This window comes from Hypanus sabinus, unplaced genomic scaffold (assembly GCF_030144855.1).
Source record: "Hypanus sabinus isolate sHypSab1 unplaced genomic scaffold, sHypSab1.hap1 scaffold_248, whole genome shotgun sequence".
Lineage (NCBI taxonomy): Eukaryota > Metazoa > Chordata > Chondrichthyes > Myliobatiformes > Dasyatidae > Hypanus > Hypanus sabinus.
The window spans coordinates 163,243-186,205 of record NW_026780602.1 but is presented as its reverse complement, the minus strand read 5'-3'; the positions used below and the strand labels follow the sequence as shown (position 1 = coordinate 186,205).

Sequence of the window (22,963 nt, the reverse complement as noted above, 5' to 3'; positions counted from 1 at the left end):
TGACTGTTCTATTTGGTATAGTTCCACATCATATTCAGGGTATTTCATCTCCAGATCAACATGTAATTGCATTGGTTACACTATTGACAAGAAGGGCTATTTTATTAAAACACAAAGATACTTCTTCCCTTGAATTAATTGAATGGTTTTCTCAAGGAATCTTATGTCTTATTTTGAAAAAAATTAGGAGAACTTTTGATCCTGGATTCGATTTTGAGAGAAGATGGTGTTCTTTGCCAAATATTATCATTTAATTTGAACTATGCTATATGGTTTCCTTCCAATTTTATTTTTTTATAAATATGAAATGGCGGTTGATGATTCTCTTTTTATATTTAGTTGATGGTTAAACGTGTTGCTCCGGGGGGTTGATTCCTAATGGGTTTTTCCCTTTTTTGTTGTTCGTGGGTCCCCCCTAGTTAGATGGGGTTCTTTATTTCCTTCTTTTTCCTATATATATTTTCCATTTTTATATTTTACGATTAGTTTTTTTCTTCAGCTTTATTAATTTTATACATATTAATCTACTGAAGTCTTGTTTCATTCTATAGCTGGAGAAGATTATGTACTAGTTAAAACGATTCTAAAAATGAAAAATGTAAATGACAAAACAACAATGTAACAAAGCATTATGGCTGCAGAGATAGTGCAGTGCAGATAGACATATGGTGCAGGGTCACGTCGAGTTACATTGTGAGGCCGAGTCCATTTTATCATTCATTTGGATTATGACCACAGACAGGAAGCCGTCCTTGAGCCGGGTTGTTCGCGCTTTAAGGCTTTTGTATCTCTTCCCCGATGGGGGAGCGGGTTTGCAGCGAGAATGTCCAGGTTGTGAGGATCTTTGAGTACGTGGCCTGCTTTTCCGAGGGAGGGGAATGTAGGAGGAGACCACGGAGTGGAGGCTTGTTTCTCTGATGTTCTCTGCAGTTCCTTGCAGTCATGGGCAGAGCAGTAGCCATACAAAGCCGTGAAGTATCGACAAGAAGCTCAGAGACCTCGGCCTTCACCCTGCCTTGTGTAGCTGGATCGTGGACTTCCTGTCAGATCGCCGGCAGGTGCTAAGTGTGGGCTCCCTCACCTCTCTCTCTCTCACCCTCAGCACACATACCCCACAGGGTTGTCTTCTTCCTCCCTCCTTTACTCTGTGCACCCAAGAGTTGTGTCGCCACCCACAGCTCCAATCTGCTAACTAAATTTGCTGACGACACTACACTGACTGGCCTAATCTCACATAATAACGAGGCAGCCTACAGAGAAGTCATCACCCCGACACAGTGGTGTCAAGAAAACAATCTCTCCCTCATTGTGACAAAAACAAAGGAGCTGGTTGTGGATTACAGGAGGAATGGAGACAGGGACCAAACTCAACATTTCCCAGTCTGTTATTGACACAAAATGCACATCTTATTATTGATCATGACATAATGTATTTTAAATATTGTTAATGACGTAAAACATGTTTATAGATTGTTACTGACAGAGAATCGTATAATTCGTGTTCCGTGTGTTATCTGAATGTACTTGCCTGTGATGCTGCCATAAGTCAGTGTTTCTCTGTACCTGTACCTTCCCGTTCTTGTGCAATTGGCAATAAATTCAACAGGTCCTGAGAAATCTCAGTGAGATTTGATTAGTGATGATCATCTTGGCAGCTCGGTAGGTCGAATGTATGCGACAGTACACCGTTAAATGCAAAATCCTGAACAGTGTTGATGATCAGAGGGATCTTGGACTCCAAGGAGGCGGGACTATGGACTGTGGACTGAACCATGAAAGAGAGAGAGAGCGATCTGCAGACAGGCAGTCGGCCAGTCTAAAGAGCGAGAGAGAGACTGGAAAAGCTGATCGCTTCAGTTAGTCGCAGCTGAGGCTTGGAACTCTCCTATGCCCACAAGAGTGGGTTGATCATCGGTACACGGAACCACAACGAATGTCTGTGGCTGTCACTTCGTATAATCCATAGGAGTGGATTGTGGAATATCTTGTGTTAACCCTTGCCTGGGTATGTTGTGTGGTAACCCCTGGAAGACGGTATTCCTGTGACAGGTCACTTTCGCTGATAACTCGTATGTGGACGGATTCAGCGGATAAGAACGTCGTCGATGGTTATTTTGAAGTAACGGCCTTTTCTCTACGTTTCACCCTGGATCACAAATATCTCTCTCCCATCATTTATTCCATGGATTACTGAACTTTCCTACTTTACCATCTCAAGACTCTAAGCTTTGTTCCATCAGCCTCGATAGTCTGGGAATTACATTTACACATATATACACTTAACACTTTCAACTTTCCTTCATTTCATTAAGTTACTATATACTAATAAAGAGAATGGTTTTAACATCAAAACCAGACTCCGGTGTGAAATCTATTGCTGCTGGTTCGTTTCTAAAACGTTACAGTTCGTAACACAGTTTTATAAAACTAGTTAGACCACATCTGGAGTGTTTCATACAGTTCTGGTCGCCCCCATTCTCGGAAGGATGTCGGGGCTTTGGAGAGGGCGCAGAAGAGGTTTACCAGGACACTGCCTGGATTAGAGGGCATGAGCTATAACGAGAGGCTGGACAAACTTGTGTTGTTTTCTCCAGAGTGGCGCAGGCTGGGGTGAGACTGGATGGACGATTATAAGATTACGAGAGGAATAGATAGAGTGGAGAGACGATATATTTTTCCTGGGGGTTGAAATGTCTAATACATTTAAGGTGAGAGGAGATGTGAGCGGCAAGTTTGCTTCTTTCCACAGACTAATGAGTAGCTGCAGTTTCTGCCTGGGAGAGGGGGGGAGGTGTCGCCAATCCTGACACGTGATCCCGTTTGCCCCTCCCATTTAACCGCAGATTGGCAGCATCTGCGCGTCTGTTTCCGAGGCCCCGCCTCCCGATGATGTAACAATCTCTTCGCGCATGTTCACAGTCTCCGGGTGGACGGTGTTATCCTCTCCGCTCAGAGCTGAAGTGGGTCGGCTGTGTTATCGGGAAAGACTTTCGTCTCTCCCGTCGGGATCACTGTCTGCGGGCCGAAGATATCACTTTCCCATCGGTGAGTATTGAGACCGATCCCGAGCGGGGAGGTCCGATGTTGGCCGTGAGCCCCGAACTGAGGGCCAGGAATTCATTTGTTTCTCCAACTATCTGGGCTCGTCAGAAATGTGTCGACTTCACTGAATCTGCATTGAACAATCCAAACCAGGAGCCCAGGCTGTCTGTTTCCGCAGAATTGAAATGGAAGTCCGGCCGACAGGTCACGTGAGGCTGTGTGCCGCAGATTCGCCCCGCCCTCCGCGTCGTGACGCCAGATCACGTGGTGTGATTTTGGCCACTGTGTCCCATTAACTTCCCCGAACTCGTCTCGCTTCCTGAAGCTCCTCGCGTTTGTCCTGGAGCTGTATGGCTGTTGTGTCTTCTCCCGGACTGGGGTGGGTGAGAAAGGAGAACGTCCCAGGTTGTGGGGATCTTTGATTTCACTGCCTGCTTTACCGAGGGACTGGGAAGTCCAGGGGGAGAATGGTTCGAGCCTCAGCTCCACGCAGCAGAGCAGAGCCACACGTTACTCCTGCAAGCCCAGCGACCGCGGTCGGTCCAGTATAGACAAGACAAGATCTGTAATACAAATTTCCTGAAATGGTCCTGTTTTAATCTGGAAATGGAGTGATAGTATAACAGTAAAGGAAGCACAACTTGCTGGAACCAATTTGTCTTTTATCCCTGGAAATGTGGCCAATGCAGTTGTTGCTAATGAGGTTCACATGAATAATCTCATGATCGGTGTTACGTGTGAGGAGCATTTGATGGTTCTTGACCTGTGCTCGATGGAGTTCAGAGGGACGGTGTGGCTAAGTAAACCTACCGAATGCTGAAAAGCCTGGATACAGTGGGCATGGAGAGGATGTTTCCATCAGACAGGGAGTCTGTGATCTGACAGCACAGTCTCAGAATAAAGATGCTTCCCTTTAAAACTGAGATAAGAAATTTTTTTTGGCTAAAAGATGTCTGATATGTGGAATTTGTTGCCACAGAATTTGTTTGAGGCTGCCATTTGTGTATATTTGTGACAGATTAATATATTGATGATTGCTGAGTAGCTTCAGGGTTACAGGAGGAAGACAGGAATATGGTGTTGGAATAAAAATCAGCCCTGGTTGAATGGTGGGACAGACCAGATGGATCGAATCACCTGATTCTGTTCCTGTGTCTTGTGTCTTACCATGACTGAATGATGGCTCCTTATCCCGTATCGTCTGTGTCATGTGAGGGGCAATAAAATATTGTTCACTGAGATCATTATATTTTCCTTCAATGTTTAAATTTCAGTGAGTTTTGTTCCTAGTAACATTAAGCAGAAATGTTTGGTCCTCCTTTTCATTGTTAACGTGCTTCATTATCTTTCATGTTAAAGTTAGACCTGCAGTGAGAGATTTATTGGAAGAAAAACCACGACTGAAGACAAGGGAACAGCAACAAGTGAACCAGCCTGAGAACTGAGAGCATAAACTGGAGAGAACCAATCTGACTCGGAGATTCCAGTGATTCAGTCAGGAGAAAGTTTGGTGAGTCTCATTTACTCAAACACTGGTCCTTTAGACATTACATACCTGTGCAAAGGAAGGTACAAAATAGTTGGGAGTGAGACAGAATGTGCCCAGACGAACCAGTTATGCCAGAACCCGTCAGACCCAGTTGTGAAGAAGCCCCCCACCTCCAATATTCCCTTTAAACTTTTTGCCCTTCACCCTTAACCCATGTCCTCTGGGTTTTCTTCTCCCCTAGCCTCAGTGGAAAAAGCCTGCTTGCATTCACTCTATCTATACCCATCCTAATTTTATACACCTCTATCAAATCACCCCTCATTCTCCTACGCTCCAGGGAATAAAGTCCTAACCTATTCAACCTTTCTCTGTAACTCAGTTTCTCAAGTCCCAGCAACATCCTTGTCTCTGCACTCTTTCAACCTTATTAATATTCTTCCTGTAATTCGGTGACCAAAACTGCACACAATACTCCAAATTCCCCCTCACTAATGCAATATACAACCTCACCATTACATTCCAACTCATATACTCAGAACTTTGATTTATAAAGGCCAAAGTACCAAAAGCTCTCTTTACTACCCTATCTACATGTGATGCCACTTTTAGGGAATTTTGTATCAGTATTCCTAGATCCCTCTGTTCTAGTGCACCCCTCAGTGCCCTACCATTTATCTTGTATGTTCTGCCTTGGTTTGACCTTCCGAAGTGCAATACCTCACACTTGTCTGTATTAAACTCCATCTACCATTTTTCCAGCTGGTTCAGATCCCTCTGCAAGCTTTGAAAACCTTCCTCACTGTGCACTACACCTCCAATCTTTGTATCATCAACAAATTTGCTGATCCAATTTACCAAATTATTATCCAGATCATTGATACAGATGACAAATAACATTGGACCCAGCACTGATCCCTGTGGCACACCACCAGTCACAGTCCTCCACTCAAAGTAGCAATCCTCCACTACCACTCTCTGACTTCTCCCTTTCTCAGTTCCCATTCAAATTTACTACCTCACCATGTATACCTAGTGAATGAATCTTCGTAACTAACCTCCCATGCGGGACCTTGTCAAAGGCCTTACTGAAGTCCATGTAAACATCCACTGCCTTGCCTTCATCCACTTTCCTTGTAACCGCCTCGAAAATCTCTAATATATTTGTTAAACATGACCTACCATGCACAAAGCTGTGTTGACTCTCCCTAATATGTCCCTGTCTATCTAAATAATTGACGATCCTATCTCTTAGTACTCTTTCCAATAATTTACCCATGACCGACATCAAACTTACCAGCCTATAATTTCCCACATTACTTTTAGAGCCTGCTTTAAACAACGGAACAACATGAGCTATCCTCCAAATCTCTGGCACCTCACCCGTAGATAATGATATTTAAATATATCTGCCAGGGCCCCTGCAATTTCAACACTAGTCTCCTTCAGGGTCCCAAGGAATAACCTGTCAGGTCCTGGAAATTTATCTACTCGCCTCAAGGTAGCAAGCACCTCTTCCTCATCTATCTGTATAGGTTCCATGACCTCAATACTTGTTTGCCTTATTTCCATTGACTCCATGCCAGTTTCCTTAGTAAATTCAGACACAAACAAAAAAAAACATTTAACATCTCCCCAATTTCTTTTGGTTCCATACATAGCCGACCACTCTGATCTTCAAGAAGACCAATTTGATTCCTTAACTATCCTTTTGCTATTACTAAACCTGTGGAAGCTCTTACTGTCCTTCACCTTGAATGCCAACGCTACCTCATGTCTTCTTTCAGCCCTCCTGATTTCTTCCTGAAGTATTTTTTTGCACTTCCTATTCTACTCAAGTACCTTGTTTGCTCCCTGTTTCTTACACATGTCATGCATCTCTCTCTTCTTTATCAGAGTCCCAATATCCATCGAGAACCAAGGTTCCTTATTCTTATTCACTTTGGCTTTAATCCTGAGACTTTGTTCCCAGGGTGTCCTCATGGGCCGTCCAGAAATGATTTCAGCTGGTGACAACCCTGTTTTCCCCTGTGGGGTAACCCTCATGTGGATTCGGGCTAATGGTCGGACCTCCAACCAAGTGAGTCCAGTCTCCACTGTTAGTCTGGCCAGTTTACTCTTCAGAGTGCCATTGGCTCTTTCCACTCTGCCAGCAGCCCGTGGGTGGTGTACACAGTGGAATTGTTGCTTGATAGCTAGTTTGTTACATACCCATTTGTTTACTTTCACCACAAAGTGTGGGCCATTGTCAGAGCTCAGCATCTCTGGCAGGACGTAGTGGGAATTATTTCCCGTAGTCATGTACGTGAATATGTGTGTTCCGTGTCATCGAACCCAGACAGAGTGATTGTAGCGTATGATAGCTGGAATCCCTTTTCCAATACTATTTCCTGATCGAGAGTGGTTGTGATTGCCCCCACATCAGCCATAAACAGAAATGAAATTCCAGCAACTTGCAATATTACATTGGGCACTTCCTCAGGGGTGGAACTCACAGTAGGAGGCATCCTTGCTTGTCAATTTCTAAACGGGTTGTTGTCCCCACCTGTCCGTTGGTAGGTTTTTGTTCCCATTTCTGATCCCCAGATGTCGCCCACTCACATCCTCCTTTCCACTGAACATAGTCACCTTTAATATTAGTTCCCTTCAGGGTTGATCAGGATTCGAAAGTCGGGTCAGAATGATATGTCAAAGCTCATCACATTCGATTTCGGTCATTGTCAGGCCAATCCATATTATTTGTTTTAATCATGTTGGCTAACTCAGTTGGTAAGCATTGGAGCAGTAGGGTATTGAACTGGGGGGACAGATTCCAATCATTAAATGTTTGGTCTCCTGTGCAGGTGCCGTAGCAGGCCACAAATCACTCCCAATAGTCTGGTCCTGATTCCCCAGGCTTAGGTTTGCATTCAAGTACTTTAGTGATGTTTACAGGTTGTTGGAGAGCCCTTTCCAAGGCTTGAATAATCTGGCCTGTCTGTTCATTCTCATTATGTTTTCCCACCTGTAACTCCTGATAGCTTTGGTATCTCAAATCTGCCTTCCATTTTCACCCCTCGTCATGCAGCAGAGACCAAATAAATCTTGTGGAGTCGCAGTAAACATTTTTGTACTGCGGACGCACTGAGCAAACTGTGCTGGGTTTTCTCTTCTGTCTGGGGCCTGATTCATGATCATTATCATTTCTTGAGGCTTCCAGGGTGCATACACAGGAATCACTGAGGGCTCTCCCTCCTCCTGCTCGTGGATTGGGCAGCATTCGGGTGGGTAATTGTCTTTGTGGAGCCATTAACTCTGTGGTTTTATTGGATTCTTCCCTCCCTGTCTCGAAATAATCCTCAGTATTCCCATTCGGGATCTGAGAATAAAGAGAACCTCCCTTCCCTGTTTCCCGAGCAGTCACCATTGGGGTTTTGGGGCAATGGGTGCACTTGGCCCCTGGCAAGGTAGGAGAGGTACGGGTGGTGCCCACTCCTCATCATGGTCACTGTCCTCAAACAGGGTTGGTATGACAGACATGGGTTTGGGATCCCTTGTTTCCCTATCAGTATGTAATGAAACCCAATTTCCTTTGGGATCAATAAAGTATATCTGTCTGTCTGTCTGATGTTCCTGCCCTTCTCTCCTATCTAGGCCGGCCTTGGTTTGCTTACTTTGTTTTTCCTGCTCTCGTTTTCGGCATCCATGCACCCATTCACACTTCACTTTTAGCATCACCCAACCTTTGCAGGTCATACCTCTATCCCATTGTCACATGCATTCTTACTCCAACTTGCTAATAACATACTGTTCCACTGCACATCTGCTTTTCCTTCCATTCCCTTTACCACAATTTCCACTTCATTCCACAGTTCATTTTCCCTATCAAATTTACTGCTTGTTCTCATGAGGTAATATCCCAGGTTCCCCCCCAGTGGCCACATATTGTTCCCCAATTTCTTATTCAGCGCTGCACTCAACATTTGAAAATCGTTTTCCTTGTCTGGAAAACTCTAAATCGACTGCAATTGACCCATGTTCTCTTTGTCATTTACTCGGCACAAAGCCTCCTGCTCAATTATCAATCAGGTAACTTTACCTGGCTGGCACATCCTGCGCAATTGATTAATTTACATGGCAGATCTGCCTCCTGCCACGAGGGACTGTACCTGTGAAGGAACTAACGGACAGCGACAAAAATTAAAATAACTATTGGGCACCCGGTCAGTCTCTGCAGTCCCCAGAGTGGTCCAGCCAGTTGCTCAGCCCGTCTGCTTGGCACTCCCTGTATTGGGGTCCTGTTCATGATGACAAATGTTAAAAGTTGAATCCAAATAATACACAGAAGCCCAGTTTCCTATCATCACCACAGTTTATTGTGCATTCTCCTGCAGGAGTTTGAGACCCAGTTGTCAAAGGGAAGGCATGCAAGCACTGCCACTATCTTAGCAAGTGGACTGACTTGTTATTGACTCAGGTTACAGCTGTATACTTGTACATAGCAAGCCCATACATTACTTTTGCAAGATGTTATTTGAACTGGTACACCCAACAAGTCTGTTGGTGCAAAACGTAATTATTAGAATTGAGAGTTTGCTAAATCAAGGTTTTAGTTACAGGTGGATGTACTGTCCAGTCCTTGTCAGTTATTCCCTTTGCAAGGCCCTGGCTTAATTTCAAACAGAAGTTCATTCCTGTCCTATCACTGAGTCCTCCTCCATTTACTCAAACAAGAGAACAATCGTTATCAGCTAATGTATAATGTTATCAGCTAATGAGAGTACAATGTATAATGTTATCAGTTCTCAGTGTGTCTCTCTGCAAGCTGCAGAGAACTGGTATTGAGCCTGTCTTAGCTAAATGCTGAAGACTGAGTTCACTTCAGTTCAAAATTCCTATTCAGTACCAATTATTCTTTTAGTCAGAGATTACATAGGTTCAAAATGATTTTTTTTAATATATCCTCAATTCCTCTGGTGGGTTCAGCGGAAATATTTATGTCCAATATAGAAACTGGTGTTACCTGTGTGTGTTGTGGCGATGCAAAAGTTGCTGGAGAATTTGCAAGTGGGAAGAAGTGGAGTGATATTTGCAAATCTGACTTTTTAAAGCATAGTTTAGTAAGCAAACCACATATGGACAATGTGCAAAAGCTTTGGTGAGAAAATCCTTCATTACCTGTTACAGGTCTGCTACATAGGTTGTGTGAACGTGCAGATGAACTCAATCACGTATAATGTGTAATGTCCTTGTTTATGTTAAGACCCTTTTTTAGGTGTATAAGATGATGAGGGGCATTGATTGTGTGCATAGCCAGAGGATATTTTCCCAGAGCTGAAATGGCTCACAAAAGGGAGCAGAGTTTTAAGATGCTTGGAAATCGATGCTGAGGGGATGTCAGGGTAAGTTTTTTTTACACAGAGAGTGGTGGGTGCATGGAATGCGCTGCTGGCTTTTTGTGTGTGAGTATTTAAGTTGCTGTGGGGCCAGGCACCCATGCAGCTCAGTAAACAGGGAAAAATATCAATGGAGAGAGTCAAACTGAGTCAGGTCACAGTTTGGAGATGGCAGAAATCCCCCATTCTTAGAGACACAGGAAGAACATCTGAGAGTTTAGTGGTCATTCCAGATACCAGCTCTCTGCCCAGTTAGAAGATGATTTCTCTCTCCAACTCGGGTTGAACTTCACTGTAAGAGTGTGTTGCCAGATCACACCGTGACAACTCAAGTGATCTCATCTGAAATGTTGTCCTACACCCATTGATGGATTTTGTATATCTTTTTACAGGTTAAAAATGACAAAGAATTAATCTATGGGAATCTCGAACACCACACACCAGTTTTGCTGTCTCTATCCAGATATTTAAGAAGCGGAACAAAGGATTTCCTCGAACATCCTTCCTGCTCAGACTGTGGGGAGGGATTCACTCAATCATCTGACTGACTGGCACGCCTGACATTTTAAACAAGGGAGGAAACCCATTCATCTTCTTAGACAGTCGGAATGAATTCATTTGGAAATTTCAACTGAAGGGACATCACCAAGTTGACACTGGGACGAGGCCATTCACCTACTCTGTGAGTGAGAAGGAATTCAGTCGGTCTTCCCACCTGTGGACACACCAGTATATCACACCGGGCAGAGGCTGGTCATCTGCTAAATTTGTGGGGAAGGATTCACACGGTCATCTGACTTCATGGCTCACCAGCGGGTTCACACTGAGGAGCGGCCGTTCACCTGCTCAGACTGTGGGAAGGGATTCACTCGGTCATCCGACCTACTGGGACATAAGTTTGTTCACACTGGGGAGAGGCCGTTCCTCTGCTCATTCTGTGGGAAGGGATTCATTTCATCATCCAACCTGAAGGTACATGAGCGAGTTCACACTGGTGAGAAGCCATACACCTGCTCAGACTGTGGGAAGAGATTCACTTGCTCATCGGAACTGAAGGTACATCAGCGAATTCACACTGGGGAGCGGCCGTTCACCTGCTCAGACTGTGGGAAGGGATTCACTCAGTCATATCAGCTGAAGGTACATCAGAGAGTTCACACTCGAGAGAGGCCATTCACCTGCTCAGACTGTGGGAAGGGCTTCACTCGGTCAATCGACCTCCTGGGACACAAGTTGGTTCACACTGGGGAGCGGCCGTTCATCTGCGCAGACTGTGGGAAGGGATTCACTCAGTCATATCAACTACAGAGACACCAGCGAGTTCACACCGGGGAGAGGCCATTCACCTGCTCAGAATGTGGGAAGGGATTCAGTCGATCATGTCAACTACAGACACACCGGCAAGTTCACACTGGCGAGAGGCCGTTCATCTGCTCGGAATGTTCAAAGGGATTCACTCAGGCATCTCACCTACTGAGACACCAGCGAGTTCACACTGGAGAGAGGCCATTCACCTGCTCAGACTGTGGGAAGGGATTCATTTGCTCATCCCAACTGAAGGGACATCAGCGAGTTCACACTGGAGAGAACCCATTCACCTGCTCAGACTGTGGGAAGGGATTCACTTGCTTATCCCAAATGAAGGTACATCAGCGAGTTCACACTGGAGAGAGGCCGTTCACCTGCTCAGACTGTGGAAAGGGATTCACTCGGTCATCCCATCTGAAGGAACATCAGCGAATTCACATTCGGGACAGGCCATTCACCTGCTCAGACTGTGGGAAGGGATTCACTCAGTCACACGAATTACTGGTACACAAGTCAGTTCATACTGGGGAGTGGCCATTCACCTGCTCAGACTGTGGGAAGGGATTCACTCTGTCACACGCACTATTGGTACACCAGTCAGTTCACACTGAGGAGAGGCCGTTCAACTGCTCAGTCTGTGGGAAGGGATTCACTTGCTCATCCCAAATGAAGGTACATCAGCGAGTTCACACTGGAGAGAGGCCGTTCATCTGCTCAGTCTGTGGGAAAGGATGCACTAGTTCATCCCAACTGAAGGTACATCAACGAATTCACACTGGGGAGAAACCGTTTACCTGCTCAGACTGTGGGAAGGGATTCACTTGTTCATCCCAACTGAAGGTACATCAGCGAATTCACACTGGGGAGAAGCCATTTACCTGCTCAGACTGTGGGAAGGGATTCACTAGTTCATCCCAACTGAAGGTACATCAGCGAATTCACACTGGGGAGAAGCCATTTACGTGCTCAGACTGTGGGAAGGGATTCACTTGTTCACCCCAACTGAAGGTACATCAGCGAATTCACACTGGGGAGAAGCCGTTTACCTGCACAGACTGTGGGAAGCGATTCACTCAGTCATTTCAACTACAGAGACACCAGCGAGTTCATACTGATTAGAGGCTGATCAACTGATCAGACTTTGGGAAAAGTTTCTCTCGGCCAAATCAACCAAATTGTGCATCATTGAGTTCATACTAGGAAGAGGCAGTTCACCTGCTGTGAATGTGGAAAGGGATTCATTCACTTATCTATCCTTATGACACACTACCTGGTTCACAATGGGAAGAGGCGAGTCAGCTGCTGTGAACATGGAAAAGGAGTCATTCATCTAACCTGATGTAAATCTCGCTTCGGCTAGCAGCTTAATATATGGGGGTGATAGCCACTCAGCCCGGTCAAACATAAGAAATCTCGTTTGGGTGGATGCTGTGTGGTGTGTCCCATGTTATAACTAAGTACCCTGAAATAACAAATGATACACAGTATGTGATTTAATGATTGATCTTTATAATTCATTCTTTGACTATAGGGTTAGTAAAAAAATCAAAAGACAAAAGGGCCCCCACTCTCCGTTCACATCTTCTCATCTCTCCCCAGCAAAAAACACAATAATCTCTCTTCCAGACTCCAAGAAAAAAAAAATTCTGCCATCGGAATGCCTTGCACTCCAAAACCCTGTTATCACTAGTCATAACCTAAATATTGCTGCTACAGAGAAACCATTACATCAGCAGTGAAACCTTACAGCGTGTTACACTTGTGACAGACTAGCGGGTTCACACTGGGGAGAAAGTTTCAATAAGCTTCATGCTGGATATTTGTCCATCACCATTGCTGAATGCTATTTTGAGAGTGACTGTAAGTGCTGAACTCTGCAATTATTGCTGCTGCTCACCACGCCCAGTTCTGCACCCTGGTCACTGGGCATGGGAGAAGATTCTCCTGCTGTGCATTCAACTTTACTGGGACAGGAGTTTAATATTCTGCATCTGAGACAAATAAATCTGTTCCATTTTAAACCCTGTCCTTGGTACTTACTGAATTTACATTACACCTATTGTACAGTAGAGAGTCAACTCAGGCTGGCTGGACCCTGCTAGTGATTCTGTTCCAGGACAGTCCTCTTAAATCTTCCCCTGTTGTTCACCTCTTCCTCTGTCTGTAGTGATGGGTTCCAAACAGTCACCAATCTGTTTGTGAAGAGGTTTCCCTTGAATTCTCTGCAGACTGAAGAAGTTAAGCTGACTGCAGTTCTGTCTGAGATGTTCTTTACCCCTGAAATCTCTGGACTGAGGAAGAATTAATTTCGGAGTTACCCTCCTTACTCATGGCTCATTACCACATTATTGGTCATTTTCTCTGCTTCTAAAGGGTTGTTAGAAAACACCACTGTCTTCCAAAGACTGAAAGCAGAATGGTAAACCATTAGCAGGACGTTCAATGGAGCAGGGTCAGAAACCAGAGACAAATCTGCACAGGGCAGAGTTTGGAGCTCTGGAAGATGGTTGGGGTAAGAACATATGATGAGGAGAAGGGAATCAGCAGTGGGGTATGGCAACAAATGACAGAGTAGCAACATTTGGAAGCAGATTGATGGAGAAAATCTTTTGGTGGTTTGACTGATAACAAACTATACCCGTGTGACATCTATGTGTTTGGAATGGTTTCAATTATTGAGGGTGTTGTTCCTGCTTGTTTATCCTGTAATATTATGTCTGGATAGTTATTATAGATTGTCCTATCTGTAACAATGTATTGATTATCATGTCATTTGTAAGATTTTGACTGTAAAACTGGATCAGGCTTGAACTTACAGGCTTGTCTGAAGTGATGGAGGGCAATCATGAGTCAGTATTTTAAAGCAAGAATTTGGTGAATGATTTTATCTTTATAAGTAATCAGTTTGAGTTAAATTCCTGCTGGATCCTGGAATGTGTTGGATTGTGTCTGGTTTCTCTTGGCATTTCCAGCACTTACTGCCTTAAATACAAACAATATTGTATGTATTTTTGATTTTATTTTCCCCTTTTGTTAAACAGCTTGTCTTGTATTCCTGCAAGGAACCCCTCTGTTTCTGGTAAGAGGAGTCCAACTTGTCAACATCTTGTCAACATCTTCCTTGTCAACATCTCATCTGCTGAGATTGTTGCGATGCCATACTCATACCACCTGCTAATGATTTCTTCCAGAGTGATGATTTATTTTTCTGAGTTGGCCTCTCAGTTAATTTTTCTGATATGTATTCCGTATCACAACTGTATATACACACATGGAGTGCTGAATCCAGTTCATTTTTCTTGAAAATATAGAAGTTTTACCTGACTGTTGTGTGATCTTTCCTCGTGTGTTATTCCTCTTCCTCCTTCTGTCCAGGGTCATGTTAATCTAAGTGAGTTTCAGTGTAAATACTCTTTTCTAAAGCTTTCTAAAGTTCTTATTTACCTTTGTAAATTTTACTGATTGAAATGGGACAAATATATTTTTCTTATTAATAAGTCAATGCCGGTATTGAAGAAAGTGTTTATTGCCTTTGTTGTATTTGTTAACTAGTGAGCTCTGTTTGACAGGACTTCTTAAGGTGTGAACTAAATTTTTTCAAAGGTTTTCCCTATTTCGCACTACTTTCTATTTCTTTGCTTGTTGATATACCAGATTTGTGGGTATCAAGAGTCCCGGTGAAGGGTCTTGGCCTGAAATGTTGATTCCCATCCATAGATGCTGCCTGACATGCTGAGCTCCTCCAGCACTTTGTGTGTAGTTCTCTAGATTTCTAGCATCTGCAGGTCCTCTTGTTTCTCAGTTACTTATATATTTATTGAAAGAACAAGACAAAAACAAGCTGGTAGTGGGGTGGTGTGGCTCTGAAATATTAGATAAAATCATTAGAAAGAGGTGGCAAAGGGTTGGAAGTTGTAGAATTGAGGAACAGCAAATGTTAAAAAAAAATCCCTAATGGGAATTTTACAGAGACCTTTAAACAGTAGTAAGTATGAGGTCCTGAAATTACAATGGGAGATGGAAAATGCGTGCCAAAGGGCAATGTTACAATAGTCATAGGGGATTGTCATGCAGTTGATTAGGAAAATCAGGATGGTGTTGGTTTGAAGAGAAGGAATTCCTAGAATGCCTACAAGATGCTTTTTAGAGCAGCTTGTGATTGAGCCCACTTGGGGATCAGCTATTCTGGATTGGGTGTTGTAATGAACCGGAATTAATTAGGTCACTGAAGTTCAAAGAACCCTTCGGGGCAAGTGATCTTAATGTGAACAAATTCACCCGGACATTAGAGAAGGAGAAGTTAAAGTCAAATGTGGAATAAAAAGAATTAGAGAGGCATGAGAGAAAAATTGATCAAAATTGATTTAAAAAGATCACGAGCAGGGAAGAAAACAGAGCAGCAATGGCTGGAATTTTTGGAAGCAATTCGGAAGGCACAGGATATACCCATGCAAAAATTTGGGCACCCCTAGTCAAAATTTCTGTTAATGTAAATAGCTAAGCAAGTAAAAGATGACCTGATTACAAAAGGCATAAAGTTAAAGATGACACATTTCTTTAATATTTTAAGCAAGATTACATTTTATTTCCATCTTGTGGTGAACTACATATACCTGTCTGGACACCACCCCCCCACCCCCGCCCCCCCCCCCCCCCCGCTGACTGTTCCTGTGGCTACTCCCACAGACCCCGGTATAAAGGTGATTGAGGCCTGAGCCCTGGCCTCAGTCTCCAGGATGTAACATGGTGGTCAATTGCTGCTTGTTCTTTCTTCCAGTCAATAAACGCCGATATCTCGACTCACGGCTCAGAGAGTTATTGATGGTGCATCACATCTTTTACAGTTTCAAAATAGCAAAAAAAGATAAGGGCCAGAAGCAGAAGTTTGGGCACCCTGCATGGTCAGTGTTTAGTAACACCCCCTTTGGCAAGTATCACAGCTTGTAAACGCTTTCTGTAGCCAGTCAAGGGTCTTTCAGTTCTTATTTGAGTAAATTTCTGGGTTCAGACATTAGTAGCAATGTACTAAATGTGGAAATTACAAATCACAATATTATTAGAATCACAGAGCCAAGCGGCACTGAAACTTCCAGCCCTTCCAGTCAATGCTGACCTGATTTTTGTTGTTACTGCCCATTTCCAACTACCTGCTCCAGAGCCTCCATACACCTCCCATCCACGTCCTCACCCAAATTCCTCTTTAGTGTCTAAATCAAACCCACACCCTCCACTTCCACTGGCAGCTCAGTCCACACTCTCACCAACCTCTGAGTGAAGAATTCCCCTTCAGGTTCCCCAAAATAATTCACTTTCACCCTGACTGTATGTCCAATGTCAGGGTGAGCGGGAGGATGGGGCAGAGAGGGAAGACAGGTAAGTGGGTGGTCGAGTGCGGAGAAGGAAACAGAGCAGAGAATTTATACTTAATATCTTCCAGAAAAAGTAATTGTTTGAACTTGTTGCAAACCTGCTATCCGTACCTTGTACATTCTTAACCAGATTATTGATCCAGGTGGCAAGTAGCAATGGTTGATGTTCAAAGTAAATGTTATTATCAGAGTACATATATGTCACCACATGCAACCCTGAGATTGTTTTTCCTACAGGAACACTTAGCAAATTTATAGAATAGTCAAAAGGATCAATGAAAGTTCAAGTGAAGCATCGAATTCAACTGTGCAAATGCAAATATCATTAAATATCAATGAATAATGAGAGCAATGGGTTATAACCCTGGGGAACCTTACTGGGCCCGGGCCTCAAGTCCAATAAACAGCCTCCCACCATCACTCTCTGCTTCCTACCATCAAGACAACTGTGCATCCAGTGAGCCAGCTCTACCTGGATCCCGTGTGATCTGACTTTCCACAGCAACTTACCATGTGAACGTTATCAAAGGCCTCACTGATGCCAATATCAGCCCCGATCCTGGGGCAGAGGTGTCACAGATTTAAGCATAGGAGGAAGAGGTTTAGAGGGATCTGAGGAGGAGATTTGTCACTCAGAGGGTAGCTGAAATCTGGAACACACTGCCCGAGGTGGTGGTGGAGGCAGGTCCCTTAAAAAATTTACGAAGAGGATGAGCATTGAAACTACCGAGATACAGTCGGCTGTGAACCAAGTGCTGATAAATGGGACCAATGTAGACAGTGAGTGGATGGTCAGAACAGGTATGGCCGACCAAAGGCCTGTTTCCGTGCTGTGTGATCCACTGCTCCGGACATGCTAAATTAACGATGGTGGCACCACGAGGCATTGATTTCAAAACTCCACACCCCTCTCCAACCTGAATTGAACCAGACTGAACCCCTTTCTCCCCACTGTGAATATCTGTTTCTGTCAAGGTAATATACCAATTGATCACTTTTGCTGAACAACTGGCAATTGGTGAAGTTCCTGTGTCTTCTTCCGTTAATGTTGCTGCCTTACAGCAAAACTAACCCTCTCACTGTGTCAGAATCAGTGATTAAATCAGACCCCAAACACTGTGCTTTCATCCCTGCATGTTATAAACTGGGACCATCTCACTGAGGGTCTGATGGAGACATGTGATCACATTTCCCCTGCCTCTGACATTTCAAATACCCTCAGAATGGTTTTCTGATTCAGTCTGAAGGTTATGGTACATTCAGCTCGTCGTCAGACCTGACAAACCATGTCTTCCCACAGCTGGTTCCACCTGTTTGTGTGTCCTCTTTCCTCCATCTCCAGGGAAGCTGCATCTCCACACAAACTCCTCACTTGAGACGACTGTCTATACCCGTGACACAGGAAATCACATCTCCGTCACTCTCCTGATACGGTATCTGACCTGCTCACCTCCGGGTCTCCTCCCTCACCAAGCTCCTTCCTCAGTCACTATCTGTGAGATTATATAAAAACACAATTTCTGTAAAACGATCTATCAGACAGCTCCTGTACCCCTCCACCCCGGACGATGGTTTGCTGATTAAAACTCTCTCTCCTCAGACCCTTCCCTATTCCCTCTGCAAACTCCAGATATGCCAGCTGATCCGAATCCACTGTGAGGACATTTATATCTCACAGGAGGATGTAGAAACCCGTGTCGTTCTCTGATACAGAGGTCAGTGACACCCCACCGCCATCCCAATCTGCACCAACAGCCCATTACAGTGACAGCTCTGCCAGACACTGGGGCTTTGTAACAAACACAATGTTGGCAGCAAAATTAGACAGTAATTCATTGCAGAGAGAATTGCTGCTTCCTAAAAGGACACGCGAGCGTCCGACACAACGGAGCAGATCCTCCCCTGTTTACAACTTTATTTGACCCGGTCACGGAAATTCCGATCATCCCACTTTCTCACAACAACAACTCCTCCGAATACGGTCCCCCAGAAAGTCACTCCTCTCACCCCACACCCACAGTCCACCCATAACCTCTACCCACACACACACAGACAGATACCTTTCACCCCATATCCCTCCTCGCCTGGGAACCACAACTAACTGATCCCACAGCCTGGCCTCGGACGCAAAGCTAAAACCGGGGCTGCGGGACCGGAGAGCCCGGAGCCTCCAGCCGTCCGGCAGAGCTCGTTCCCGACACTTTTCATAGAAACATAGAAAACCTGCAGCACGATACAGGCCCTTCGGCCCACAAATTTGTTCTTCCACGGCAGCCCCCGATTTCCACAAACCCGAGATCAGTACCATCTTCACGGAATCCTGAACAGAAGAACCGCCGGCGACAGCTACGGTCGGCCCTGCGCCTGCGTTTAGCAGGAGGTTCTGGGCTGCACCAGCCGTGGCCAGATGTCCCTATAGGGGGACCAGTGGACGGAGGCGGGAGGGACAACGGAGAGGTAAATCACAAACAAGACAAAGTCTACAGATGCTGGAAATTCAGAGCAACACAAACAAAATGCTGGAGGAACAGCAGGCCGGGCAGCATCTATCGAAAAGAATCAACAGTCGACGTTTCCAGTTGAACCCTCCTTCAGGACTGAGATGGGATGGGAGAAATATCTGAATAAAATCGGGGCGGGCGAGGAAATGTCTCGCTGGAAGGTGACAGGTGAAACCAGGTAGGTGGGAATGCTCAAGAGCAGAAGAAAATAGAGTCTAATAGGAGAGGAGAGTGGAGAATAGGAGAAAGGGATGGAGCAGTGGATCCAGAGAGAAGTGATAAGCAGGTGAGAGGACGTGAAAGGTCAGAGAGGGAGGGAGGGGTGTGAGGGAAATTTGTTCACCGGAAGGAGAAATCGATATTTATGCTATCAGGTTGTGTGTGTGTGGTGGGGGGGGGGGGGATGCCCAGACGGAATATAAGTTGCTGATCCTGGACACTCAGGGTGGACTCGTCTTGGCACAAGATGGGCTGACACGTCGGAACGAGAATGGAAATCGGAATTGAAATGTTTGGACACCGGAAGTCCCGCTCGGAGCGGATAGTTCAAAGGTTAATTTATTATCAAAGTAGGTCTCCATAAACAACTCTGAGTTTTTTTCTCCAGAGAAGCACGAAACAAAGAAAGAGCATGAAAGTCGTTCAGAGAGAAAAAAAATCAAATCCCACCCCACCCCCTGCATAAAAAAGAACGACTTCCCGATCATCAACCCCCAAATCCACCCCTCCGGCACAAAAGGGAACAATAATATCGACCCCCGGTAAAACAAAACACGCCTACCCCGCACAACTGCGGAGGAGCCGGTGTCACCAGTGTGGAGGCGGCCGCATCGGGAGCAGCGGACACAACGGGCGACCCCGGAAAATTCACAGGTGAAGTGTCGCCTCACCTGGAAGGATGTTTGGACAACGGAGAGAGTTCGGACGTCCGGCCCTTTCACTGCGACACCCCGAACTCCGCATCAAATCCGTCCAAACGAATCTGGGTGAACTTTAATGACGAATAAATATAATTCCTCACAACGATCAGCTGTCTGAATGATTCCCTGACTGAGAGGAAGGGGTATCTATGGTCCACACTATCAGGGTGTTGAGTTTACCAGGAGACAAAGACTGCAGGGACGAGAGGTTTTCTGTTCGCTAATACACTGTGTGTGGACCCCGCTGGCAATTCTGGTGTTGTGACCCGAATCGAGACAAACACCACGCTGCCCACTCCACCAACAACACGGCACAGCCGGACACATAACAGGGGACTTTACATCCCACAACACTGGATTCAGTGATGAAACCCGGGATTAATGTTGTTGTCCCACTGAAAGGTCCATTAAGGTGCTTTTGAAAGCCAGCGCTCGCCCACAGGTGACGTCACACAGCTCCTCCTCCCAGGCGCCTGACGTCACACATGGGCTCCCCACACCGGGATCTGCCCTCACGTGCGCGGTGTCTTACGTCACCCACGCGCTGCTGTGCTCGAGCTTTATCGGTTTAACGGCTGGGCTAATAATCACGTGACCAGCCCCTTCCCCCATCGCTGTCAACAGAGGATTCAGGCGCTGCGCTATTCCCATTGGTGCGAAGCGATGTCAATCACAGGTTACAACCTGTCCCGGAGGCGGACATGCCGAGTGGGCGTTACCCCGCTGAGTTCGTCTCCCGCTCGAGCGCCGACCGCCTCCTCAGAGCGGAGAAAACCTCAAAGTAAATGTCCGTTTTCTGATTTATTTCCATTTCCCTCCGAGGGAAGTTGGGGCGTTTGTGAAGCGTCTCCTGCGGCCGGAGTTTGATGTATGGCTCAGAGGTCGGAGGAGACCGCTCGGCCCGTCGGTTCGATGCCGGTTCCCCGGGGAGGGATTTTATTGAAAGGATGAAGATGGTGAGAGAGGGGGCGGACAGGATGTTGGTCCCGGTGGGGACAGGAGGGGCTCATCTGTGGAAATGTCTGAACCCACGGTGGTGCCGAGCAGAGGGATTCACCACATGGGGGGCAAACTCCGGCAGACTGTTGCCCTGCAAGCGGGGCCAATGGTCCGGGCAAAGTGACAATAATTTGTGCTTTGTTGAGATTGTACCTGGAATATGGTGTAAAATCCCGCTCCCCAGACTAACACGGGTTATACAGACCAAAGAACAAACTGCCGGAGGAACTCAGTGGGTCGGGCAGCATCTGTGGAGGGAAATGGACCGTCAACATTTCGGGCCGAGACCCTCCCTCTGGACTGAGAGTGGACGGGAAATAGTCAGAGAAAAGAGGTGAGGGGTGGGGATGGGGCAAGAGCCGGGGAGTGAGAGGTGGATCCAGGTGAGGGGGAGGTGGGAAGGTGGAAATAGTGACAGGGGTGGGAGGTGAGTGATCGGGGCAACACGGGGCTGCAGAAGATGGAAGTTAATTCCACAGAGGTTTAACAAAGAAGTTAGAGAGTATTTGTTAGAGAGAGTGCAATGAAGATTCACCAGACTGATCCCTGGTGTGGTGGGGTCATCTTATGAAGAAAGATCAAATGTGATAACCCTTTCATTTAGAGAATCGAGGACTGAGAGGTGAACACACTGAAATGCACAACATCATTACCGGTTGAACCAGGGATCTCAGTCTCTGAAACAGGGATTGACTGTGCGGGACTGAAATGAGGGGAAATGTCTCCACTCCGAGGGTGGTGAATGTTTATAAAACCCCTCCACAGAGGGCGGTGAAGACTCAGTGATTGTCCGCACGTAAAACAGAGGCCGGCAGATGTGTGGAGAACGAAGGGATCGAGGAAATGAGGATCGGGCAGAAACACGTGGCTGAGATGGGTGAGCAGCCGCCATCTTGCTGATGGTTAGAGGGGCTGAATTGCCTCCTGCTGTTTCTCACTTGATGTTTCAGTGTTCCTGTCCAGCAAGGCTCTGGAGGAATGTGAATAGAAATTAGTGTTTATAAACACTGAACTGATTTAAATGAAACGTGAACATTTCCTTTTTGCGTCTGAATTATGTTTTGGACCTGGATGGGAATTGAGCCGGTGACTCTGTGACCTGGACGTGGAGGGAAAAGGATCGGGGAAGATATGGTGTGGAAAAATAATCATGTATCTGGGGTAAATATGGAATAATGTGGGGAATGCGGTGGATGGGTCGGGCAGCATGTGAGGGGTGAGGAGCAGAGTCACCGGTTCAGGAGGGAGTCCCTCCACCCGTCACCTGATCCCGGTTCCTGTTCACATATTTCTGCAGATCTGCAGCATCTGCGGGTCACTGTTCTATGTGTACGTGTAGCGTCATCTTTCCCCGTTCAGACAAGTCAGTGAGATCCGGATCTGTCACGTCCTCTCATTGTGGCTGGACAATGTTTTTTTTTCTCTGCAACACTTTCTGTTGTTTCATTCCACTGTTTTGAGGTGCTGAAGTGCTGCCGATGTTTCTGGGTGTCTGACCCGTTTATGTGAGAATTTAGCCATTTGTATTTATCTGAGCTTCTCATAAATGTGTAAAGTTTAGTTCAGCTTCACTTCAGAATTTCCAAAGCAACACCCAGTCAGTCAAATTGCTCCACACAATTAAAATAGCTTATTACTTTTTTCTCTATTTTTGTACTATATATATGTATATTCTTATTTTAAATCACAATTTTTCAAAACTATTGTTATGAATTAGGTTCTGCTGCTACCGCAGGGACAACATGACACATGCCGGTGCTATTAAACCTGATTCTGATATTGATATGGGAGACCAACCACCGGTCACCTGATCCCAGTTACCGCAGATCGTAATGTGAGATTGAAGTATTTTCCATATATTTGCTTTCCACAGAAATGACAACAGTTCAGTTTCCTTCTGTGGTTCCAGAGCAGAAGCTCAGTCTGTCTAATATTTCCACACAATTAAAATGGGGAATTTGTT

General features: G+C 45.5%; 1 protein-coding gene across 2 annotated transcripts; it reads left to right on the top strand.

Annotated features, from left to right (window-relative positions):
- Nucleotides 1-1,487: 1,487 nt before the first annotated feature.
- Nucleotides 1,488-15,853, top strand: LOC132387992 (zinc finger protein 420-like). Of its 2 annotated transcripts, none has more exons than XM_059960331.1 (3): nucleotides 1,488-3,045; nucleotides 4,406-4,552; nucleotides 10,296-15,853. In XM_059960331.1, the coding sequence occupies exon 3, from the start codon at nucleotides 10,705-10,707 to the stop codon at nucleotides 12,328-12,330; it is 1,626 nt and encodes a 541-aa protein (XP_059816314.1). In that variant the 5' UTR covers nucleotides 1,488-3,045; nucleotides 4,406-4,552; nucleotides 10,296-10,704; the 3' UTR covers nucleotides 12,331-15,853. The 2 variants fall into 2 exon arrangements, with proteins under 2 accessions (XP_059816314.1, XP_059816313.1); XM_059960330.1 differs by having other exon boundaries at nucleotides 4,402-4,552.
- Nucleotides 15,854-22,963: the final 7,110 nt, after the last annotated feature.

What these genes read in the sequence shown, in the direction of transcription:
- LOC132387992 (XM_059960331.1), top strand. Translation starts at nt 10,705, where the DNA reads ATGGCTCACCAGCGGGTTCACACTGAGGAGCGGCCGTTCACCTGCTCA.